The following is a 26,161-nucleotide window of genomic DNA, read 5'->3' on the forward strand; positions in this document are numbered from 1 at the left end:
GCAGCGCCGATACAGTCATCAATGTACCGGAGGAAGAGGTGGGGTTTGGGGCCTGTGTAGGTGCGGAAGAGGGACTGTTCCACGTAACCTACAAAGAGGCAGGCATAGTTGGGGCCCATGCGGGTGCCCATGGCCACCCCCTTAGTCAGTAGGAAGTGGGAGGAGTCAAAAGAGAAGTTGTTGAGTGTGAGGACGAGTTCAGCTAGGCGGATGAGAGTGTCGGAGGAGGGGGACTGGTCGGGCCTGCGGGACAGGAAGAAGCGGAGGGCCTTGAGGCCATCTCCATGCGGAATGCTGCATGAAGGCGGAATGAAGGTTGCAGGAACAGCAACTCATATTCCGCCTGGGAACCCTGCAGCCATATGGTATCAATGTGGACTTCACCAGTTTCAAAATCTCCCCTTCTCCTACTGCATCCCTAAACCAGCCCAGTTCGTCCCCTCCCCCCACTGCACCACATAACCAGCCCAGCTCTTTCCCCCCACCCACTGCATCCCAAAACCAGTCCAACCTGTCTCTGCCTCCCTAACCGGTTCTTCCTCTCACCCATCCCTTCCTCCCACCCCAAGCCGCTCCCCCAGCTACCTACTAACCTCATCCCACCTCCTTGACCTGTCCGTCTTCCCTGGACTGACCTATCCCCTCCCCACCTCCCCACCTACACTCTCTCCACCTATCTTCTTTACTCTCCATCTTCGGTCCGCCTCCCCCTCTCTCCCTATTTCTTCCAGTTCCCTCTCCCCATCCCCCTCTCTGATGAAGGGTCTAGGCCCGAAACGTCAGCTTTTGTGCTCCTGAGATGCTGCTTGGCCTGCTGTATTCATCCAGCCTCACATTTTATTATCTTGGAATTCTCCAGCATCTGCAGTTCCCATTATCTCTCTCCTATACAACCACATATGTTTACCACATTGTTTAATCCATCATAGCTTAATTAAATAGTTTAAAAAGTGCTGATTTTCAATTAGAGCAAGCTTTCTTCAACTTCCTCCTCTTATTGAAAATCATTGGTTTATGAAATACAAATGCATATCTCTGCAATAACCTTTACCATCAGTATTTAGCAAAGGACAAATTGTATTGTTCTTTTAAAAGTACACAAACATGCTCAAATTATTAACAGGTGTCAACGGTTTAATAAAATTTCAAAAAATCAGAATGTTCTGTGAACAGTTAAAACTGGTTTATATTGACATAAATTAACTTGGGTGAAGAAATCCTATCCTGCCAAAGTATACCGCACATCGTCTCAATATTAACAATCAATTTTTACCTGCATAGCGTACAACAATTGGACTCTGAAACAATTACTAGAATTTGGGAGGGGGTTAAATAAGAGTTCTTCACCAAACAATGGTACATACAGGAATTAACCTGATCTGGAGCCATAGTAAAAATGCAAATTTATTATCAATCAACTGTGACACTTGATGTAAAATATATTAAATCAAGCTCTACAATAATTTTCAAGACATACAAAAGACTGGCATTTTCACTGGTTTGAGTTACCATGATGTATTGTACTCAATTCTTTCTCATTTTAAACTGAGTAACAAAATAACCTACAAAAGAATTACTGAATCATTTGAAATTTATTTGTTATGAAAATTGGCCGCTGCATTTTTCAATCCGGTTCATGCAGGAAATGCTAAGCAGTACCACAGGATTAACTGAAGTGTTCAGTTTCAGTTGCACAATCAGCTTCTGGGAGTAATTTGCACCTTCTGCTGATAAAGTCTATAACAACAGCCAGAAGCAAATATAATCATGCCTTAGCTGCTGAAATCAGTATAGCTGGTCAACAGTCTCAAAGATATCCATTTACTGAATTGTGGTTTCTGATCATAGCTCATTATGTAGGTCATGCTGCAGCTTGTTTCGCTTATCTGGTGGTGTAGAAGTCCCTTGCGCTTTTTGAGATGCTGCAGCTAGCTCACTTTGAGCTTCTTCCTTGCCACTGTCATGCAAACGTTCAGTACCACTTTCCTCCTCCTCATAGGGTTTTTCTTGGTTTGCAGAAGCGGGTCTCCTCTGCTTTGCAAATCCAGGACGTACAATATCCATAATGGCCAGAAAATCATAAGTAGCTTGTGGGGGTGTCCACTCTTTTCTTTGCAGATTATCTATGAAAGTATGATCATTAAAACTTGCAAACATCTCATATTTAAAAACATGCAAGTTGGACTGTCAATAATTATACGTTTAGAGCTTCAATACAATACTTTGATGGAAAAAGCAAATGGCTGGCTCTTGGGGCTTCAGCATATAGATGCAGGCTTGGATAAGGAAAGTGACTGCATTTCCATTAATTGTACATCTGCATTCACTACTGGATGTGGCAACACTAGTGCTTAGATTTGATCCATTTGTTGTGTGTCACTTCTGACGTTTGGCATGCAGGGAGTCTTTTGATGTAGCTTCACCAGATTGATGCCTTATTTTTAGGCATGCCTGGTGCTGCTCCTGACCAACAATCCTGCACTCTTCAGTGAACCAGTCTTGATCTCCCAGCTTGATGCTAATGGTAGGGTGGAGGTAACACTGGGCTATAAGGTCAGATTGTGATAGAATACACAATCTGCTGCTGATAGCCTGAAGTGCTTTACGGATGCTCAGTTTTGATTTGGTAGATCTGTTTGACTAGTCTCTGCGACAGCTATCTCAATTTTGGGACAAGCCCCCAGGTGTCAATAAGGATGGTTTTGCAAGGAACTGGATTTGCACTGCTGTTTGTGGTGCCTACATTAACTCCTTCATTTAGATTTTGTAGCAGTTTGATACAAGCCATTTCAGAGGGCAGTCAGAAATCAAACATATATTATGTTGACCTGGAGTTATATTAGGGAAGGATGGCAGATTTCTTTGTGTGAAGGATATCAGTGAACCTGATGAACTTTTACAATAATTGACACTGGTTACAAAGCCACTATTAGATTAGCTTTTAATTCTAGATTGTGCTGTATCCAAATTTCACCATCTGCCATGGAGAGATTCACACTTAAGTCCCAATAGCTTGGGGTTCTGAAATACTAGCACCGTGACATCATCTCTGTGCCACCACATCCCCCCTCAAACGTGTATCATTTCAGATTGAGTCGCTGATTCTACATGCATAGTCGCGAAAATGCAAAATGGTCTTCCGTTAATTCATCATTATTTGTTGTCAACAAATAAAACGAACATCATCTACAAAATACCTTGCAAGAACTGTGACAAACGCTACATTGGACAAACTGGCAGAAAGCTAGCCACCAGGATACATGAACATCAACTAGCCACAAAACGACATGACCCACTATCACTCGTATCCTTACATACAGATAAGGAAGGATACCACTTTGATTGGGACAACACATCCATCCTAGGACAAGCCAAACAGAGACATGCACGAGAATTCCTAGAAGCATGGCATTCCAACCGGAACTCCATCGACAAACACATTGATTTGGAGCCAATCTACCATCCCCTGAGAAAAAGAACAGGAAATGACATCACCAACCCAAGGAAACCTAACCAGATAAATAGAAAGCGGGACATAACATCAGCGCTTCGTCGGAGGCTCACTGATGATGTTACCTAGAATGGTGACGAAACGTCTGAAAACTAACCTTCCAGCTCAGCGAGCAAACTCACATCCAGAACCTCAACCTGAGCTTCAAATCTTCTCAAAACTCGCTAACATTGATCATATTTATCAATTTCTCAGCTCACTTGTGGTTGAAGTCCTTGTCCACTCATTGGTTATTTCAACTGTGAACTATTCAAATTCGTTTTTAGTCGATCTCCAATTACACATCCTCCATAAACTGAAGATTCATTTGGCAGAAATAATTGAGTCTGTCTGTTGAGCTTCTAAATGAAATCCCTTGTGTTTGAAATGCCATATGCTTGAAATGCCGGAATGTGAAAGTGAGTGAGTAACTAATATGATTAATACATTACCAGAAACCTCAGGAGTGCATGGTGAATTCCGTTAGAGGGTTACATTGAGGTCAAGTCAAAACTATTTTGCAATGTCACAAACTGTGCTGTCTAACTAGTCTATTAGTTGCTATGTGTTTTTCATGATTCATGAACTTTAATATGTTTTAGTATGTGAAAGAATGCCTGTAAAGCAGTGTCCATGTGAAATTCTACTTCTTCTACTTACTCAGGCCCGATATACCTAAATGTCCTTCCTATATCATTCAAGAGTCTGGGGCAAAGCAGCTAACTAGTGACTTGCAAAACTGAGGGTTAAATTTTACCAAAAATTTAAGCTAAGTGTTAATTCTGGCGACTTTCCTTGGTGATTTTTCTCAGCCCATCCTGCAAACTTTGCACCACAATCCCATGTCAACCCACTCGTTGTACTCGCCCACTCCCCCACACAAAGAAGAGCTGGTCACTGTTGGGACATCCTGGGATTCCAGCATCGTCTTTAAAGCCCAGACATGCACCCAGTTAGGTGCTGGCAGTCTACAGCTGCCTTGCACGGTTCCTGTCAACTGCCCGATACATATCGGACAGAGGGAAATTGGCACTGCGCATCGCTAACAGGGACCTGGAAAAGTGCACATGATATGTTGGTATCACGATGGAGGGCTGGAGTAGCAAGCAGCAAACTAGAGTCACCACATTACCTGTCTGGCCTTCACATCAGAAATTGTCTCCATCTCATTTGTATCCAGCTGGCGGGTGAATGGGAAACTGCATGTCAATGGGGTGACAGGGTGTAATAATAAGGATACCAATGCTTGAGAATAGGCCTCTTGCCACTTACTTACAAGAATGCCATCTCCCATTCAACATTTTGTTGGAAAGTAGGACTTCTTGCTCTGTAGGTCAGGAATCTCCTTGATACCGATTTCACATGACTTTCCCAACTTTCCTTCCCAGCTTGTTCAGTGGCAGGAAAGATTCCATCCTGAATCAAAATTCTTTCAGAGGTTATAGGAACCGCAGATGCTGGAGAATCTGAGACAACAATGAGCACAGCTGGATGAACACAGCAGGCCAAGCTCAGAAAATTGGTCTGCTGTGTTCATCCAGCTCTAGACCGTGTTGTCCGAGTCAAAATTCTTCTGCTTACCTCATGCTGTAAAAACCATTTTTTATGAGCTTAGCTTCATTTTTAATGTAAACTTGGCAGCCTTGTTCAGTTGAACGGACTCTCACTTGTGAGTCAGAGGCTGTGATTTTGAAACCTACAAGGCCTGAGTGCATAATCTAAGGTGACCTTTTATGTAGTGCTGAGGGAATATGGCATCACCCGGGATGCAGTTCCTCAGCTGAGACCTTAAACCAATTAGTGCATCTTAGTTAAATACAACAGACCCCGTAACATTATTTTGGAAAGAGTCGAATGTCCTCCTAGGCCCAGGGAAAAATTGCTCACTCAATCAACAACGCAAAAGCAGATGACCTAGTCATTCATATGTTGGTGCATTCATATTTATTGCTTCTAAAGAACTTTGGGAGGTGATGTAAATCAGAGTTCCTTTTTCTTAGGGTGTTGTTCGGCTTTTAGTATTTGGGATGTGATGTAAACCAGAGTTGCTTCCTCTTGGGCTTTTGACCAGCTTTCAGTATCTTATTACCAGTGAATATCACAAGGCATATGGCGAATGTCAACATTCACGTATTCGAACTTTTCACTGTTACAAAAGCACTAAGACCTTGAAATAAAGTTAAACATTACCAGTGCAAGATGTGTCAAAGGAACAACATTAAAGTAAGTTTGACACATGATGGACATTGCCTGTAAATACATTTAATAATGAGTGAAAAATCAGCAAATTCAAAAAGCGTGGTAAAAATACAAGTTGTCACTAAACAGATTTTCCAGCAAAACAAGTAAACAAATCAATAACCCCAAAATGTAACTAAGATAACTTCTTGCTATCCTCAATCCAGATTTAGAAATATGCCATTTGCTCTGTACCACATGGTCAATATCCTAGAGTTCATGAACTACCACCACGGGAACAATGTTACAGCTTTGTCATTAGGTCCTGATTACAAACTAAAAACGAAAGCTTGATCCTGAAAATATGCAGAGCAGTATCATCGTTTAAATGCTAGATACGCCTACCAGGAACCTCTGATCCTCACCCTGCCAGAGTGTGGGGGTATAGAGGAACCAGTGTGTCCTGGGAACCAGCTAGCAGATGCCTAGAATTCTAGCGTAGGCAGTTATTGACATCTGGTAGAGGAATCTACTGGGTATTTCTAAAATTCAAGTGGAAATTTAAGTTTTGATAACTTTGGATGTTACATGGTAAAAACAAATTATAAATGCTATGAGGAAGAAGAATTCACCTTGTTTTAACACAATAAAGTTGAAATTTCTAGGCTTCAACATTAATGCTGTCTCTCACATTATATTGCCTGATCTGATTTCCTAAACTTCCACCTTTTCTTTTGTTTCTATTTCAATCAATTTCAGCACTGTTAATACAATTCAAGCAACATTACACAAGATATTCATGATTTGTGATTCATTACTCATTTAAAAATGACACTTCCAAAGTTATATTCCTGTGACCCTGCTCCATGCTCATCCCTGCACTTTTTAAAAGGGCATGAATACATTCAAAAATATTCAATATTTTTATTGGCTCAGGAAGGACTGGTCAATAACGTGGGCCCCAATTACAAGGTGGATGGTATATCTGGCTTTGGAACTGTCCTCCAACTATTAACTCTCTCAAGCAAGTGACGTTATTTCAAGGAATCTGTGTTTCTTCTGAACTTGCAAGAATTTGTAATATCCCACAATATCCATGTTCTGGCCTCTCTACTTGCCCTTTCCTCACATTCTCACCAGATGTACAGCTGGATTGAACTGGAAGGCATCCATCTGGTATCCATTCTGCTTGGTATTGTAAAGATAGACTGCAGACTCAACAGTTTACATTTAACATGTTAGAAAACATTGATTTTACTTACTTTTCGGGACCTCCTGTCCTGTTTGTATCTTCTCTAACCAATATAGCACACTGGCTGCTGATATAAGCTCTCCTTCTGGAAATACAAACACATTGCCGCTCGAGCTGAGTTGCACTAAGACCAGTGCTGGCAGCTGTGGGAGGTAGTTCAAATATACTTGAAGAATCTCTTTTCCGACATGTGTCTTTCGTCTTGGTGGTTTAAAAACATAAGTACAAGTTATTAAAAATAAAAAACTAAACCACAGAACTACAAAATAATTAGTTATGCTATTGAAATGAAATTACGAGTTGCATATTTAAGTAAAACCACTGCCCATCATTCGCTAAATGGGCAAAAAGGTTTTTAAAATTATGCTTCAGGAATAGAAAGGAAATCTGTTGTTGGAACTACTACTGCCGAATTAGATTCCTGGGCAAGTCAAAACAACTAACAAGTAAAGTCTATTAAAAGGTTACTTCAAAATTCAGCATTTAACTTTCAACCAAATAAAGCTAGAAAGAAAATTTACAATTTTCAGTATGATAATCAATGATGCAACATACACTACAAATGGGAGAAAATTAAATCCATTGCTGGAGATTTCAGGATAAGTTTAGTTCATTTTTAGGCCTACACCTAAGAAACAGACTACACTGAAAGTTTTGGGATTTTTAGCTGGATTAGAAAAAAAATTGTTCAAGGGCTCTTCTTATTTAATTATTAACATTTTAACTGGGTCGATTATATTTGACGATACAAGGCTTCCCAGGCACCAGTCAGACATGTTTTAACATTACTAAAGATGATCTTATCATGGTAAACAGAGGACCTCAGTTTATATTGTAGGAACAGAATCCCAAATCCCACTGTCCAGAAACTGGAATTCTCTGAAAACTGGAGGTTTGTTTCTCTCATGCTACAGAACATTGAGAATGGAGAAAAACATAAATTGTACTCTTAAATACAATATGTGGTCATATGGTTGCTTACATAAATTCTATCCTTAAAATCAGTGTAATGACTGAGCAGTATTTTCAGAGCCTTCACTCTGAATCAGCATTTAAACTACATGGGAGCAATGGGCAAGTTCACTCTGAAGGCTATCAAAATACGTGGCAAAATTCAATCATAGAGGGAACTAACCAGAGAATAACCATCACCATAAACAGAACAGACAGAACCGGTGAGGGATTGCTCTTCCAATGAAATGTACATCTCTCCCATACTTGCCAGAGAAAGATTCCTCACTGAGCCTATCACCAGCTAGAACCATTCTGTGTTTGGAGGAGCAGTGAGCAGTTAGGGAAGTAACTGGCAGCAGTCATCAGTTGGGTCAGAGATGTCTTTTGCTAGGCATTGAGATCTGTGCCTCTGGCCAGGGACCAGGGTTTGTGCCCTCAGTTGGGGGTCATGGGTCAAGTCTTTGCTCACGATTCTGGGACCATGACTTTGGTCAAGGATCGTGTTTTTTTTTTCTGTGCCTTGGCCAGGGGTCATGTGTTTTGCCAGAGGCCACGGTTTGTACCTTTTTGCCAGGGACGACAGTCTGTGAGTTTTGCCAGGAATTGGAGGCCATGTCTTTGGTAGGCGTCTGTGCCATATGCCAATGGCCGTGGCACAAAGTTTCGGCTTAGGGATAGGTATTTGGTTTGGGGCCATTTACTTTGACAGGCCAGGCACAGTTACAATGAGACAGTTCCTAGGATTCTGAAGGAAGTGAGGGTAGAAATTGTGGGCAATCAGGCCACAACCTTTCAGCTTAATTTCAGTGGTGGGGAGGAGAATGCTTAGTGGTTAACAAGTGGTCACTATTACAGCTGTTGCCATGGAGAATGTACCAGTAAAAGATAACTGTCAGATAGCTCACATGTTTTTGTTTAAATTTTAAACCAAGCAGGTTGACTCTGATTGGTCAAGGCATTGCCTTGAGAAATGAACCAAAGAATAGCTATCATCCATTTTGTTGTGTTGAAATGGATACAGGATCCTTTGTGTGAATAGATGTGGCATGCCATATGTCACACCTGCAGAGACATTCATATAACCACATTAGTCATTTGTGCCTAATGTAGAGCATTTTTTTGTCTGGACAGCAGCATCCTATTAGTGGTGAAAACTACTCACTATGCTACTGCATACTAGTAGCAAGAAACACCTATATCCTCTCAATCAAAGACAATAAATCAATCATAGAATCCCTACAATGTGGAAAGAGGTCATTTGCCCCATCAAGTTGCATAGACCCTCTGAAGAGCATCCCACCCAGACCCAACACCCACATTTCCAATGGCTAATCCATCTAGCCTGCACATCCCTGCACACCATGGGCAATTTAACATGGCCAATCCACCAAACCAGGATATCTTTGAAATGTTGGAGGAAACCAGAGCACCATGTGGAAACCTATGCAAATACAGGGAATACGTACAAACTCCAGTCACCCAAGATTAGAATTGAGCTGGGTCCCTGGTGCTGTGAGGCAGCAGTGCTAACCATTGCATTACCATACTGCTATTTCAATAACTAGCTGTGACAATGAAGCTATGTTTAATTTGCCCTGCCCGCTTGAGGCTTCCTTTCAAATTTTTGTCTTCCCTATGGATATTGTTTGCAGACCATCATTAAAAAATCTTAGCAGGATATCAAAATCTGATGAATTACTGCCAAGGAAGTTGTGACTTACAGATCAATCCAGCACGTGGTGTAAGTCTGCACATCTCTTAACTTGGTAAGTTGTTCAAGCTCATCTCTAGCTTTCATAGTCTTGGTGTCACCATTATCAATGAAAAGAATGAGTAACAGTTTCAGAGGATGAAAATAAGATGGGAAATTTTCCACTGTAATTTCAGGCTAATGTTAAAAATAGGAATAAAAGAGAACACGTTAGTTTATTTTGTTACTAAGAAATGGTTGAGATAGTCACAGACAATTCAGATCTATAATTATAGGTAATCTTTATTGGTTCTGATCAGATCATTTTCATAATCTGCAATAAAATGATGTCACTGGAAAGTATGCCTGTCCCTATTCAGCTACAGCAATCCAAGAAGCAACAGAGAAACACTTATGAAGACTTTTGTCGCTTAAACTGATACCATTTTGATAAAGTCCCACACAGGAAGCTGGCTAGAAATGTTAAAGCACGCAGATAGTAGGTAACATACTGGTATAGTTTGAAGAAGAAAACAGGCAGTAAGAGTTCCCGCATTGCCAAATTAATTAACAGGGTACTGCAAGGATCAGTGAATGGTCCCCAGTGTTTCAGAATATCGACAGCAATGATTTGGAGGAGTGGGCCAAATGTAATGCTTCCAAATTTGAAAACGATAGAGTTAGGGGGAAATGTGTGCTGTGTGGAAGATGCATGTAAGGAAGATGTAAAGCGGCTTCAGGCTTTGTGAATGGGCAAGGACATGGCTGATTAATATAATGTGGCAAAATGTGAGGTTACCCACTTTGGTAGAAGAAAGATGTGCAGAGTGAACGTTAAGAGGCTGGGAAGTGTAGATGTGCAAAGGGATCTAGGTGTCCTTGTCGATAAGTCACAGAAAACTAACACGTAGGGTGCAGTGAGCTATGAGGAAGGCTAATGGAAGGTTAGCCTTTACTGCAATAGGCTTTGGACTACAAGAGTAGTGAAGTCTTGTTTCAATTGCTTAGACGCTTGGTTAGGCTGCACCTGTGTGCAGTCATAGTTTAAGGAAAGACATTGCTGCCATGCAGGAATGTTATGAAGGTTCATCAGATTAGTTCCTGGGATGATGGGACTATTCTATGAAGAGACATTGGCAAACCGGGCCTGTATTCTTTAGTTTCAAAGAATGCGTGATGATCTCATTGAAACCGTCAAAATAGACATGGTGGATGCAGTTAAGACCCACAACCAGGGAGGTCTAGAACAGTTTAAACAAAAGGGGGTTGCACTTATGTCTGCAATGAGGATTTTTTTTTAGTTTGGAATTCTCCATCACAGCGGGTTGTGGAAGCTCAGTCTTTGAGCATGTTTCAGGTAGAAATTGATGATATTCAGATTTCCAGTGGCATAAAAGGTTATGGGGAAGGGTTGGAATTGATCTGTCTGATCAACTATCTGTATTGAATAGTACAGCAGGCTTGATAGAGTGAATGGCGTAGTTCTGTTCTACAGCCACCAGTTGGGATCAGCACATGGTGAATCATTGGGTGCGAGCAGGTTGCAGTTAGATCAGGGATAAAAGAGAGTGTGCCAGCTCATTGAGGGGTAACTTCACAGATGAGTTCTGTTACAGGAGAAGGACTTCAGCAGAGTTACATACAGGATTGCGCATTCTTGGATGTTGGGCGCAATGGCTGTCACTATTAAGGGGCATGCAGGAGTCTAGCTTTGAGCTGATAGGGGGAATCATGCAAAGCTTGCCCTCCCTGCAGCTACTGCTCCACCTCAGTCTCTTGTTGCTGACCTAAAGTGGACACACCTACAGGCCCCGTACAACAACATTCCCTGTTAAATCCAGGAACTCACTGCAGCAGCTCCAATACATGCCACACTGGTTCAAGATACAATGCAACTTGGGTGCCTGGTCCTTTAAATAACTGGTTCTGGATCTCCCTCGTACACATTTACTGAATAACAAGCTTGTAGTTTAGGTGGACTTGTGTGATCCAGTTCTAATCATTTGGCAGAGTTAATAATGTTATAATAGCACCAGTTCAGAGTCTGCCGGTTTATGTAAGGAATCTTTGGACTACTGCGTGCCTCATTATGGGCCTCTCTACGAACTATGTCAGAAGCAACTGGAGGTGCAAACACTCCGCTAGCAATGATCTGAATTATACATGTCAACTTTTTTTTTCAGGACTCAGTTACCTTAAGACTCTCAATTAAAGTCACCTTAACAAAATGCACAGACACTGAGCAATGTAATGTGATTTTGCATGTGATAAACATTAAGAGAGTGAATAACATTCTACAAAATATCAAATGATAACAACTCATGTAATATCTCAATGGAGTTAGAAACCCAATGTCAAAAATAATTACATCTTTTCCTTACACTACATTTTGCCTTAAAGGTGAGAATCTACCAATAAAAAATGACACTTCAATTATGTCAAGAATTAATTCTTCAATCGCATCACAATATTTAATGAGAATATTTTGCAAAATTATTTTGCAAAAATATTTAAAACATTAATAATGAGAATTTCAAAAGTTATGCTAGTCTGTTTAAATGCAAGTATCTAGCCTTAAAAACACTTACAAATGTTTCCAACATGGTACTCTTGACTGCAGATACAATGCCCTCTCTGCTAGGATTTTCAAGATGAATGGCTTCTATGTGAGATTTTTCATCCTTAACGAACATCAGAGCTGGTAGAGCCACATCAAACTTCTGCGAGCTGAATGATAATGCAATGATAGAAGTGACAGATTAAAATAAAGGACCATGTAAATGCGTATATCTGATGGAAAGAAGTAACTTCTCATGAGTTAGTTTTAGCATCAAAATAGCAATTAAATGGAATTGATCAGAAAATATTCATGTAAAACTTTAAGTAACAGTAACTGAAACTTTCATACAAAACAAAACAAAGCCTAGTAGTTTTTGAGATTTTAAGCGTGACAGCTCTGAGAACAGAGATAGTAGGAACTGCAGATGCTGGAAGAATCTGAGATAACAAGGTGTAGAGCTGGATGAACACAGCTGGCCAAGCAGCATCAGAGGAGCAGGAAGACTGACGTTTCGGGCCTAGGCCCTTCTTCAGAAAATGAAGAAGTGTGTAGGCCCGAAACGTCAGCCTTCCTGCTCCTCTGATGCTGGTTGGCCTGCTGTGTTCATCCAGCTCTACACCTTGTATATCTGTGCGAAAACATTGCCTGTTAGTTTCCTTTTAAATCTTTCCCCTCTAGTATTGGACTCCGCTACGTAGGGGAGAGGGCATAGTCCATTCACCTTATCCGTGCTGCTCATGATTTTATAAACTTCTATAAGTCACCCCTCACTCTTACTTCAGCAAGGAGACCAGAATTGAATGCAGTATTCTAAAAGTCGCCTAACCAATGTCCCATACAGCCGCAACGTGACCCACCAAATTACATACTCAACGCACTGACCAATAAAGTCAAGCTTACCTAATACCTTCTTGACTATCCTAGCTACCTGGGACTCCACTTTAAGGAACTATGAATCTGCACTTGAAGGTCTCTTTGTACAGCAACACTCCCAGGATCTTACCATTAAGTGTATAAGTCCAGTCCTGATTTGCTTTTCCAAAATGCAGCACCTCACCATTATCTAAGTTAAACTCCATCTGCAACTCCTCGGCCCATTGGTTCATCTGATCAAGTTCCTGTTATACTATGAGGTAACCTTCTTTGTTATCCACTACACCACTAATTTTGGTGTCATCTGCAAATTTACTAACCATACCTCCTACATCCAAATCATTTACATAAATGATGAAAAGCAGTGGACTCAGCACCGATCCTTGGAGTACACCGCTGGTTACAGGTCTCCAGTCTGAGAAACAACCCCTCCATTACCAACTAGATAACAAAGTGTGGAGCTGGATGAACACGGCAGGCCAAGCAGCATCTTAGGAGCATAAAAGCCGACGTTTCGGGCCTAGACCCTTTCCCCCTCCACCACCAACCTCTGCTTTCCACCTTCGAGCCAGTCCTGTATTCAAATAGATAGCTCTCCCTGTATTCCATGTGGTCTAACTTTGCTGACCAGTCTCCCATGAGGAAGCCTAACGAACGCCTTACTGAATTCCGTATAGATCACGTCCACTGCCCTGGTTTTATCAATCCTCTTCGCTACTTTTTCAAAAAACTCAATCAATTTCTTCCAAAAACTTGCCCATGACTGATGTCAGGCTCACCAGTCTACAGTTCCCTGGCTGTTCCTTACTACCTTTCTTAAATAGTGGCACCAAGTTAGCTCACCTCCAGTCTTCCAGCACCTCACCTATGGCTATCAATGGTAGAAATTTCTCAGTGAGGGGCCAAGCAATCACTTCCCTAGCTTTCCACAAGGTTCTAGGGTAGACCTGATCAAGTCCTGGGGATTCATCCACTCTCATGTTTTAAGATGTCCAGCATCTCCTCCTCTGTAATACTTTCCACAACAGTAAACATTCTTTTCATAGCTAGCCTGTGGAGAACCCTCGGGATCTTAAATATTTCAATCGTGTCTTCTGAATTCTAATGGATACAAGCCCAGCTTGTCCAACCTTTCCTCACAAAACAATACATTGATCCATTATTCAAATGCATTTGTACCTTTTTTTGAAATTCGGACAGCAATACTGTGAACAATACTCTAAAGGTGGTGTCCCCAGTGCCAAGCAGTGTCCCAAGATAATCCAATCCTCCTGAGGTACTACCATGACAAAAACTAATCTCCACCAGTTTGAACCATACCACATGAAGTCAGGAAACAACTTAAAGCACAGAATCCTGCAAGGTTCTTGACTATAAAGGCTCGCAGCTAAAACACAGAAGATGTGTTCACCAGAGCTACAACACTGGCACTTAGCCAATGATGAGGATAATTGTCCAGGTTTGTCCTGTCCCCAAAAGGTTGGTCAAATCCAATTCAGTTAATCTTCAACTAGTCCACACTCTAATATCAGCAAAATTTTGTACATGTTGTCATTGGCAGCACTCTCAAGCAGCATTTAAACAGCAGCAATCGGTTCAACAGTGCTCAGTTTTGGTTTCAGCAAGGTCATTCAACTCCAAACCTCATTAACAGCTTTCTTCCAAATTTGAACAGGAGTTGAATTAAAATAAATGTGCTGCGAGGCAACTGGCTTTGAGATGAAAACATTTTTTTAAACCATATTTGGCATCAAGAACCCCAGTAAAACTAAGGCCAATTATATTCAAGGGGAGGGTTGGGGCAACACTCAGATATGTATGTAGAAAGGAAGATAGCTTTGGTGGTTAGAGGGCTTTCATGTTAGTGCTGGGACATAATTGCAGGGGTTTCTCAGAGCAGTGTCCTAGACCTGACAACTTCACTTGCTGCATCTATGGTCTTCCCTCCATTCTAAGATCAGATGTAGCATTGTTTACTGTTGTTTAGACATTGTTCAGTTTATATCTCTTCAAATAATGAGAAGTCCATGACCACTTGCAGCAAGATCTGGCCAAAATTCAGCATGGGCTCATTAGAGATAATAACATTCATGTACATCCGCCAGACACCTCCCCTACTGATTCAACTGCATTGCCCCATCATTGACTGATCTTCACCCTCAACTTCCTAAGGGTCACCATTGGCCAGTGTTCAACTGCTCTCTTATAGTTTCCTAATGCTGTTTAGCCGTATGTCACCTAACGTCACTTTCGTTCAAGACTACTCCTGTCTATCTGCAAACTTTTCTTCAAATTATTCCTTACTTCCATGAAAGTAGGCAAGAGATGAAGCTGACTGCGTAGCTGAACTAAATTATATAGCAATCAGGGAAAGTAGCATACAATTTTCATGCTAATTTGAATTAACTATGGTACTCAAACTTTCTCACAGATGTTCCTTTTGTTGTAATAAAAGCACAACCCAACTTAATCCAATACCTCATACAGAGACTTTGATCAATATAAATACCATAAGATCGATCAAGATTGCTAAAAGTGCTCCACGTAACTTGTCTTTTATAATAACAGTTTCAACAAGTTTCAGAAACAGGTAGGTGAACTGTAATAATCCCTCCCAGCCCCCTAAGCTACCTTGTTCCTAGGCAAGAAACATGGACAATTTGGCTCCATCCAACTCATACAAATTCTTGAAAAAAAATGAACCACCAACTAGAAAAGCTCAGGGAAATTTCTCCTTCAGAGATAATCAACTAGACTTGAGCAGATGCACTCCCATGAGTCAGTAAAAGAAATTAATAGCTTCCAAAAAGAATGTAAAAATCTACCTTTAATCTTATTCTTTTAACATCTATCTTATTCTCTGACAGATACTTATCCAAATGCTTGATTATGACACTTGTCAATTTTCTTTTATTCAATGAGAATTGTTGTGACTGTTGAAAATGTAACATTCTTCTGTTTGTCTTTATGAGGGGAAGATAAAAAAAAATGTTTGGCAAACACTGCTCTCAATTCAGCGATGTTATTTTAATTCATCAAATACACTTTAAACATGTGTACCCTCGGTGAAAATCGGATACAACATTGGCTTTATTTCATTAATTGCTAATGGATGCCCATCCATTGCATGCCAAGTGTTCTGTCCCGACTTACGTTATCCATTTATGGGCATATTCCTACACAGTTTGAAACTATCAACATATTTCCATATTTATCCTTGTAAGAAGCCCAAGCAACAGAAGCTCAGAATAGTTCTCTGAGAAAGTTCATTAATGATGGGTTCATGGCATAAGCTTCTCTTCTTATTGATCGTTCCATTTCTAAAGCAATTCCCAGTGCAGTGTGTAGTTTACCATTCGTTCCATGACCCTAATCTTTAAAGGTCTCGTAGAATTTTGCTAAACACCTTGCCAAATCCAGCATGTGTATTGAACATTCAACGATATTTCTGACATTGCGATGATACAATGGCTTTGAGAGGTGTACTTTATCCTGGATTTTTTTTAATGAAAAAGGTTAGAGACAGGGACACTGAGCTCTCTGAGCCAATAGAGTAAACAGTTTGTGACGCCTTGTGTTTTTTTTTAAAAAAGTTGGAACAATAGAAGCAGTCTGAATGCGTTGGGTCAAGCTCCCACAGAATCAGAATTTTAAGTTTTAGCTTTCGGTAGTAGTTGTTGGGGTCTTGAAACTGGATAGAGTAGCTCAATTCCTTTCTCTGTTACAGCTGAAAGCTGGGAGTCCCCACCTGCTGTTAGAATTGCATGAGAAACATCGTATTTTACTGAATTTGCCTTTGCCAACGGTGTGTTAATGGGCTATTACTATATTGGATTTGTTAAGTAGTTAAATAATCTGTCATTCTGTTAAATTTTCCAATAGAATTAAGTTTTTCCAATTGTTTCTTTTGCTGTCTTTTAACTACATTGTATGAATAATGCATGGTTTGCTTCAAAACTGGTAATCTGAGCAATTGAAATATCCGGAACACAACACCTGATCCCTACCTTTAAATTAAGAAAATTTTAGGGTCTTGACTATCTTCTTAATATATTTTGAGGGGGTTTGGTTTGGTCAATAACAATACCCATAAATATTTTCATTAAAAAGTGAGGTATTATTGCTTCTTAATCTCTGTTTACTATTTATGATTAGTGAAATCTTTATAAGAACATTAATGCCAGCATTTCAACACAGTAAATACAAAGATCGGAGGGTTCCTGTGGTGCAGTGATACTGACCCTAACTCTGGGCCAGCAGGCTCAAGATCACATCCCACTCACTCCAGAGGTATGTTATAGCATCTCTGCATGGGTTAACTAAAAATACCTATAACCCAAAGTTCTGTTCACGCATTTACACACTGAACACTAATCTACATTGACTCTTGGATCTTCAACATCCCCTCAGCTCTTGATTGTAGTCATCATTATATGAGCATTGAAACCAAAATTTAAACTCAATATATACAAAAACTGGTGGGCTCATATGGTCTCGTGGTAGTGTCCTTACCTCTGAACCAGGAGGCACAGTTTAAAGCTCACCACCTCCAGAGGTGTGTAACAACTTGTAACGGGCATGACCAGGTTGATTAGAAAATGTTTATACAGATTTTGGGTGTCTCATCTTAGAGGCAGGTAACTCGAAGAGAAAGATTTCTTGGCTCAGCACACTCACCTCAGGAAATATTGTCAATGAGCATGATTTCATTTTGGGGATGGGGGACTGGTAGAGGATTTGCTGGATTTAAAGCAATCACAAGGCTGCCAAAACCTGGTCAAAAGACCGACCCAAATTCTCTGGGACTTGGGTCCCAATTATTTCCTTAAATATTAGGCCCTCTCGCCCCACTTATCATGCCCCTCTCCTACATCCACACCCCATCCATACCAGCTGTCACCATTCCCAATAGCTTCACTGTCTCCATTCCAACTATGTGCTCACCCAACCCATTCCCCCCTCCCCAAACTCCCAATGACCATTTGTACCCTCAATGACAACTCATTGCACTTCCATGTCCATTCATCCAACCCAACATCCGTATAGCACTGTGGACTGTATGGTAAAATGGGATGTATGGAAATGCTTAGAAACAATCTTCAATGGCATTCCTAAAAATACTGATGCTACAACTCTTTAAAAATGCCAATGTGCTTTTAAGGAATCAATAACTGAGACCATAAACATTCAATGCCTGCTTAATCACGTGCAACTACACATTGAACTGGAGACAAAATAGATCACAGGCATGAAAAAGTCTGTAAGTTTGTCAATCAAGCAATGTTTTCTCTTCCATGCATCCATCTTAACAAACTAAATGAAAATATGGGCTGTCAGTCAAGCCTTGATATGCATAGGTAAGACCTTTACAGTTATAACATCTAGACTAGAGTCCACAACTTCTCCGAGATGGCCTGGGCACTGTTCAGGTTTGCATATTAGCAGCATTTAGTGCATTTGTAAATTTGCACAATACACAGCAAACAATAACCAGTATACCTCAAATAACCCTGGAAAGGCAAGTATTTCAAAAAGTTGAACAGGTTAAGTGAAGGTTTTAAGCTACTACAATGTGAATGAAATTTTCTCTTAATTGGATGGATGCAAAAGGCATTTTGCTAACCACAGATACTTACCGTGACATTGCAGTGCCATGTATATAGGTCATATATCTCAACAACTGGTGTTCACATCAAAGAACACACCTCACTTCCAACCAAGCATTCCAACTCTTTCCCGCCCGACCCCGATACCTTCTCCTCTAACAGTAAAAGATGCAACACCTGCCCACACACCACCTCCCTCACCTCCATCCAGGGCCCTAAACAGTCCTTCCAAGTGAGGAAAAGCTTCACCTCCATCCCCTCCAATCTAGTCTATTGCATCCAGTGCTCCCGATGTGGTCTTCTCTATGTTGGTGAGATCAAACAGACTAGGTGACCATTTCGCCAAGTAGCTCCGCCTGGCACATAACGGCCAACCTAACCTCCCAGTCACCGCCCATTTCAACTCTTCGTCCCGCTCCCCCCCTCTCATATGTCCGTTCTCGGCCTCCTCCAGTGTCGCAGTGATTCAGAATGCAAATTTGAAGAAAACAACTTATCTTCCACCTGAGCACCCTAAAGCCCAAAGGACTCAACATTGGAGAACACAATTTGAAATAACCTTCCCACCCATCCCCCGGTTCCCTTTCCAGTATCACCACTTCCCTTCCATTCCGCCTTCTGAACTTCCATTCCAACCACCAACCAAATTCATCCTTCTCATCGACCACTCAGGTTGTACAGACTACCAGTGTCCACCTGTTACCACTATTCCGCCTCCATCCCTTCACCACCCCCCAGAATCTTTATCTACAGCTCCCCCTAACCCCAGATCCAGCCCTGAAGAAGGGTAACACCTGAAAAGATGACTGCTCCTTTCATCAAAGAATGCACTGTATTCAACTAGTCCACTCTTGGAACACACAAAACAAATCATCTACCGATAGGCATTTGAAATTCCATTTCAAGCCCACCGACTCCCACAGCTACCTAGAATACACCTCCTCCCACCCACCCTCCTGCAAAAACTCCATCCCCTATTCCCAATTCCTCCGCCTCCGCCGCATCTGCTCCCACGATAAGACATTCCACTCCCGCACATCCCAGATGTCCAAGTTCTTTAAGGACCGCAACTTCCCCCCCACGGTGATTGAGAACGCCCTTGACCGCGTCTCCCGCATTTCCCGCGACACATCCCTCACACCCCGCCCCCGCCACAACCGCCCCAAGAGGATCCCCCTCGTTCTCACACACCACCCTACCAACCTCCGGATACAACGCATTATCCTCCGACACTTCCGCCATTTACAATCCGACCCCACCACCCAAGACATTTTTCCATCCCCACCCCTGTCTGCTTTCCGGAGAGACCACTCTCTCCGTGACTCCCTTGTTCGCTCCACACTGCCCTCCAACCCCACCACACCCGGCACCTTCCCCTGCAACCGCAGGAAATGCTACACTTGTCCCCACACCTCCTCCCTCACCCCCATCCCAGGCCCCAAGATGACATTCCACATTAAGCAGAGGTTCACCTGCACATCTGCCAATGTGGTATACTGCATCCACTGTACCCGGTGCGGCTTTCTCTACATTGGGGAAACCAAGCGGAGGCTTGGGGACCGCTTTGCAGAACACCTCCGCTCAGTTCGCAACAAACAACTGCACCTCCCAGTCGCAAACCATTTCCACTCCCCCTCCCATTCTCTTGATGACATGTCCATCATGGGCCTCCTGCACTGCCACAATGATGCCACCCGAAGGTTGCAGGAACAGCAACTCATATTCCGCCTGGGAACCCTGCAGCCATATGGTATCAATGTGGACTTCACCAGTTTCAAAATCTCCCCTTCCCCCACTGCATCCCTAAACCAGCCCAGTTCGTCCCCTCCCCCCACTGCACCACACAACCAGCCCAGCTCTTCCCCCCCCCCCACCCACTGCATCCCAAAACCAGTCCAACCTGTCTCTGCCTCCCTAACCGGTTCTTCCTCTCACCCATCCCTTCCTCCCACCCCCAGCCGCACCCCCAGCTACCTACTAACCTCATCCCACCTCCTTGACCTGTCCGTCTTCCCTGGACTGACCTATCCCCTCCCTACCTCCCCACCTACACCCTCTCCACCTATCTTCTTTGCTCTCCATCTTCGGTCCGCCTCCCCCTCTCTCCCTATTTATTCCAGTTCCCTCCCCCCATCCCCCTCTCTGATGAAGGGTCTAGGCCCGAAACGTCAGCTTTTGTGCTCCTGAGATGCTGCTTGGCCTGCTGTGTTCATCCAGCCTCACATTTTATCATCTACCGATAGGTATGATTCTGTGATTAGAGAATACATGTTGAATATTCTGGATGTTTTAATTGCTACAATTTTAAAGAAAAAACAGTTTAACACATACAATAAAGCTCAGAACGTGGCTCATGTACAATTACTAGAGTGATGTGTATTCATTCGCAAGGGCTTGATATCTGCAAACAAAAAGAGGATTTGTAAACCTTGGGCCTTTTCATATGAACTGCAACTTGAGCAACCTATTGTTCTTGGGCTATCTTCCTAGCAACACCACAGCCAAACAAGTTTGACGCGTCAACTGATCAGCACCTCCTTCTTCCTGTACTGCAAAGTATTGTGTGATATTTTGTAAGATTGCATTCTAGTGTTAATCCTGGTGAGTGCAAGACAAATAGCTCTCTTTTCAGCAATACTGAAGTACTGACCCATCAATAACTGTTAATTATACTTAAAGGATAATAGTTCATTGCCAAGGGGGTTTTGAAGCAGCTCTACATCATGAAAGAGCCAGTAACAGTCCTCCCAAAGGTCTCTCACTAAAAAGAAAAACTGAAAGATATGAATTCCATCAGTTTGTTACAGATGATCCAAAAACACACACCAATGAAAAGTTAGCTAGTGAGCATTGATAAGCTCTTTTTCCTGGTTTAAAAAAACAGTGTTGGGAAAAGGTTTCAGAATTTCAACCCACAGCATAAACAAAACCTACAAAAATATTATTATATGGAATGTTTTAACACTGGGTTTTCAAAGTTGAAGCGTATATAGGCACGATCAATGTTCAAGCTGACATTAGAATTTTGACAAAAATCTGAAAACAGAATGTTGAACAGGAAGTTTATACATAAGCAAGATCACTTACTAGTGTATGCATTTAATAGATATAGATCTAACTTTAGATGATAAGGGAACTGAACCAGAAGATAGTAGGAGACATGACTGAAAAATTGACTTATCATATCAGTGTTTGAGAAAGTCTTTAAAATGTGAAGACGCAGGTGAAGCAGTAACAAGGCTCAAAACTGTGAAACAATGATAACTGAGGGTCTCCATAAGCTATTGTGCCAAAATACTAAGGGGAAGTACAAAAGATTAGAGAATGAGAGGACTTGGCCTGAGGATGATTTAAATACATTATGAAGCAAATGCTTTTTATTCACTTGAGCAACATTGGTGTCACTGGCTGGGTAGCATTTGTTGCCCTTGAGAAGGTGGTGGAGAGCTGCTTTCTTTCATTATTGCAGTCGGTGTGCTGTAGGTTGACCCACAATGCCCTATGGGAGGAAATTCTAGGATGTTGACCCAGCGGCAGTGAAGGAACAATGATATATTTCCAAATCAGGACAATGAGTGGTTTAGAGGGGCACTTGCAGGTGGTAATGTTCCTGTGTATCTGCTGCCCTTGTCCTTCTGGTTGGAACGTGGCTGGTGTTTGGAAGATGCTAACGATCTTTGGTGAATTTCTGCACTGCATCTTGTACACAGTACACATTGCCACTACTGGGTGGTGGTGGGACTGGATGCTTGTGGATTAGAAGTGCATTTTATACTGGATGGTGTCAGCATGTCAAAATTCTAATGTCAGCTTGAACATTGATCGTGATTATATACACTTCAACTTTGAAAATCCAGTGTTAAAACATTCCATATAATAATATTTTTGTAGGTTTTGTTTATGCTGTGGGTTGAAATTCTGAAACCTTTTCCCAACACTGTTTTTTTAAACCAGGAAAAAGAGCTTATCAATGCTCACTAGCTAACTTTTCATTGGTGTGTGTTTTTGGATCATCTGTAACAAACTGATGGAATTCATATCTTTCAGTTTTTCTTTTTAGTGAGAGACCTTTGGGAGGACTGTTACTGGCTCTTTCATGATGTAGAGCTGCTTCAAAACCCCCTTGGCAATGAACTATTATCCTTTAAGTATAATTAACAGTTATTGATGGGTCAGTACTTCAGTATTGCTGAAAAGAGAGCTATTTGTCTTGCACTCACCAGGATTAACACTAGAATGCAATCTTACAAAATATCACACAATACTTTGCAGTACAGGAAGAAGGAGGTGCTGATCAGTTGACGCGTCAAACTTGTTTGGCTGTGGTGTTGCTAGGAAGATAGCCCAAGAACAATAGGTTGCTCAAGTTGCAGTTCATATGAAAAGGCCCAAGGTTTACAAATCCTCTTTTTGTTTGCAGATATCAAGCCCTTGCGAATGAATACACATCACTCTAGTAATTGTACATGAGCCATGTTCTGAGCTTTATTGTATGTGTTAAACTGTTTTTTCTTTAAAATTGTAGCAATTAAAACATCCAGAATATTCAACAAGTATTCTCTAATCACAGAATCATACCTATCGGTAGATGATTTGTTTTGTGTGTTCCAAGAGTGGACTAGTTGAATACAGTGCATTCTTTGATGAAAGGAGCAGTCATCTTTTCAGGTGTTACCCTTCTTCAGGGCTGGATCTGGGGTTAGGGGGAGCTGTAGATAAAGATTCTGGGGGGTGGTGAAGGGATGGAGGCGGAATAGTGGTAACAGGTAAACACTGGTAGTCTGTACAACCTGAGTGGTCGATGAGAAGGATGAATTTGGTTGGTGGTTGGAATGGAAGTTCAGAAGGCGGAATGGAAGGGAGGTGGTGATACTGGAAAGGGAACCGGGGGATGGGTGGGAAGGTTATTTCAAATTGTGTTCTCCAATGTTGAGTCCTTTGGGCTTTAGGGTGCTCAGGTGGAAGATATGTTGTTTTCTTCAAATTTCCATTCTGAATCACTGCGACACTGGAGGAGGCCGAGAACGGACATATGAGAGGGGGGGAGCGGGACGAAGAGTTGAAATGGGCGGTGACTGGGAGGTTAGGTTGGCCGTTATGTGCCAGGCGGAGATACTTGGTGAAATGGTCACCTAGTCTATGTTTGGTCTCTCCGACATAGAGAAGACCACATTGGGAGCACTGGATTCAATAGAATAGATTGGAGGAGATGCAGGTGAAGCTTTTCCTCACTTGGAAGGACTGTTTAGGGCCCTGGATGGAGGTGAGGGAGGTGGTGTGTGGGCAGGTGTTGCATCTTTTACTGTTACAGGAGAAGGTATCGGGGTCGGGGGGGAAAGAGTTGGAATGCTTGGTTGGAAGTGAGGTGTGTTCTTTGAACACCAGTTGTTGAGATATATGACCTATATACATGGCACTGCAATGTCACGGTAAGTATCTGTGGTTAGCAAAATGCCTTTTGCATCCATCCAATTAAGAGAAAATTTCATTCACATTGTAGTAGCTTAAAATCTTCACTTAACCTGTTCAACTTTTTGAAATACTTGCCTTTCCAGGGTTATTTGAGGTATACTGGTTATTGTTTGCTGTGTATTGTGCAAATTTACAAATGCACTAAATGCTGCTAATATGCAAACCTGAACAGCGCCCAGGCCATCTCGGAGAAGTTGTGGACTCTAGTCTAGATGTTATAACTGTAAAGGTCTTACCTATGCATATCAAGGTTTGTCTGACAGCCCATTCTCCATGTAAAAAATTTGCCCCTCACATCTCCTTTGGACTTTCCTCCTCTCATCTTATATGCCTGCCCCTGGTTTTCAACAATTCACCTCTGGGAAAAAGATTCTGACCATCAATCATATCAACACATCTACCCATTGTTGGCCCGCATCATCTCATGGATACTCAGGTCTGAATTGCTAGATTCTGTTTGATGTCTGCCCCATGTAGCACTGTTGAAGTGCCACACAACATGATAGAGGGTATTCTCAATGTGAAGCCAAGACATCATCTCCACAAGGACTGTGCGCTGTTCAATCTTACCAAAATTGTCATGAACAGACATGCACGATAGACTGGCGAGAACAAGGTGAAGCAGAATTGTTCCCTCTTCTTGGTTTCCTCACCATCTGCTGCAGATCCAGACTGTAAGATATGTCCTTTAGGACTTAGTTAGCTCTGTCAATCATGGTGCTGCTGAGCCACTCTTCATAATGGACATAGACATCCCCCACCAGAGTCTGTGTCCTTGTACTTAGTGGTGTTCAACAAGAAGACAAGTGATTCATCAATCAATGGACAAAGGCCAGTGCATGGTAATTAGCTGGTTTTTTGCACACACTTGACCTGATGTGATGAGACTTTGTGGGTCCTGAGTCAATGCTCAAACCTCCAACAACTCCTTTACGATTTTACATCAGCCGTAAAAAGGAGTATGAAGTAATCAAAAGGGACAGCATCCAATTGAAAGGCACAGCAGGCTCAAGATGGGCTACTTCTGCACTGAATTCATATGTGCCTCAGTGTGTGACCTGCGAATAGGTTCATGACTGCAAGAACCTTGAAAACCCTAATAAGTGGGATAAATCCTTTTTTCCCCCTGATTCCATGGCACAAGTGGAAGAATATCCATGAAGATTCATTCCCTCCTCTCCCAACCCATGAGTTTTGTTTTTATATTTCACAAAGAATTGCTTTTTGACAGCACTTAGGGGTTAAGAGATAGCAAGAACTGCAGATGCTGGAGTCAGTGAATACAGTGTGAAACTGGAGGAACACAGCAGGTCAAGCAGCATCAAAACATCCAACATTCCTGCTCCTCTGATGTTGCCTGACCTGCTGTGTTCCTCTAGCTCCACACTATTGACAGCATTTAGAGGTTGGCCTACAGAAACAGAATATTTCCAAGGAATTACAAGAGAACAATAATTCATTTGTTTGACTGTCATACACCACTTATAAGGCCACTGTTTGTATCATCTAGGGTAGTCATTTATGTTGGTTAAATAAAAATTTAAGCAGTCATTCCTACACAGCAGCAAATGTACCTCAACTATAGCTATCAGTATCTTTGTCCATATGCAAATAATGAACAAAAACAAAGCTGCTGGAAAAGCTCAGCAGGTCTGGCAGCATCTGTGGAGGAGAAAAAAAGAGTTAACATTTTGGGTTCTGCAAATAATGAAAACTAACTACAGAAGTCCAGTACAATCTTTGCTCCAAAACATTTAAGACATTCACACAATGTACTGCTTGAAAGCATCTCTAAATAGCAGTTCTCAAACACACAATTACACTGCTATCTCCGATTGTCCTCAATATATATCCGTATTTCACAATCCTTCTTACTATTGTGTTTTAAAAGTCGGGGTTGTTTTCTTTGCAGAAAGTCTAAGTAGATTTGGAAAGGTTTATTTTCCGACTTTGAGAAGGCATTTGATGAAGCACCTTATAATAAGCATGAAGACATGGTATTTACCTGGTAAGGAAATTGGTTTGGCAGTATGAAATTGTAAGCAGTTTAGGTTGAAGCACACAATTACAATAAAATGTTAACAGA

The 26,161-nt window shown here is 41.7% G+C and overlaps 1 protein-coding gene across 3 annotated transcripts in view; it reads right to left on the reverse strand.

The window, feature by feature from the left end:
- Positions 1 to 1,126: 1,126 nt before the first annotated feature.
- The window catches only part of txndc16 (thioredoxin domain containing 16), a 92,797-nt gene continuing 67,762 nt past the window's right edge, over positions 1,127 to 26,161 (reverse strand). For 2 of the 3 annotated variants that reach the window (XM_048538362.2, XM_048538363.2), the window contains exons 17-20: positions 12,153 to 12,291; positions 9,596 to 9,762; positions 6,931 to 7,121; positions 1,127 to 2,123 (exon numbers count right to left, since the gene is read on the reverse strand). In XM_048538362.2, the coding sequence (XP_048394319.2) occupies positions 1,843 to 2,123; positions 6,931 to 7,121; positions 9,596 to 9,762; positions 12,153 to 12,291 (778 nt within the window). In that variant the 3' untranslated portion in view covers positions 1,127 to 1,842. The remainder of the gene's footprint in view (positions 2,124 to 6,930; positions 7,122 to 9,595; positions 9,763 to 12,152; positions 12,292 to 26,161) is intronic. The other variant, XM_059649152.1, reaches the window with a different exon arrangement.

This window comes from Stegostoma tigrinum, chromosome 10 (assembly GCF_030684315.1).
Source record: "Stegostoma tigrinum isolate sSteTig4 chromosome 10, sSteTig4.hap1, whole genome shotgun sequence".
Lineage (NCBI taxonomy): Eukaryota > Metazoa > Chordata > Chondrichthyes > Orectolobiformes > Stegostomatidae > Stegostoma > Stegostoma tigrinum.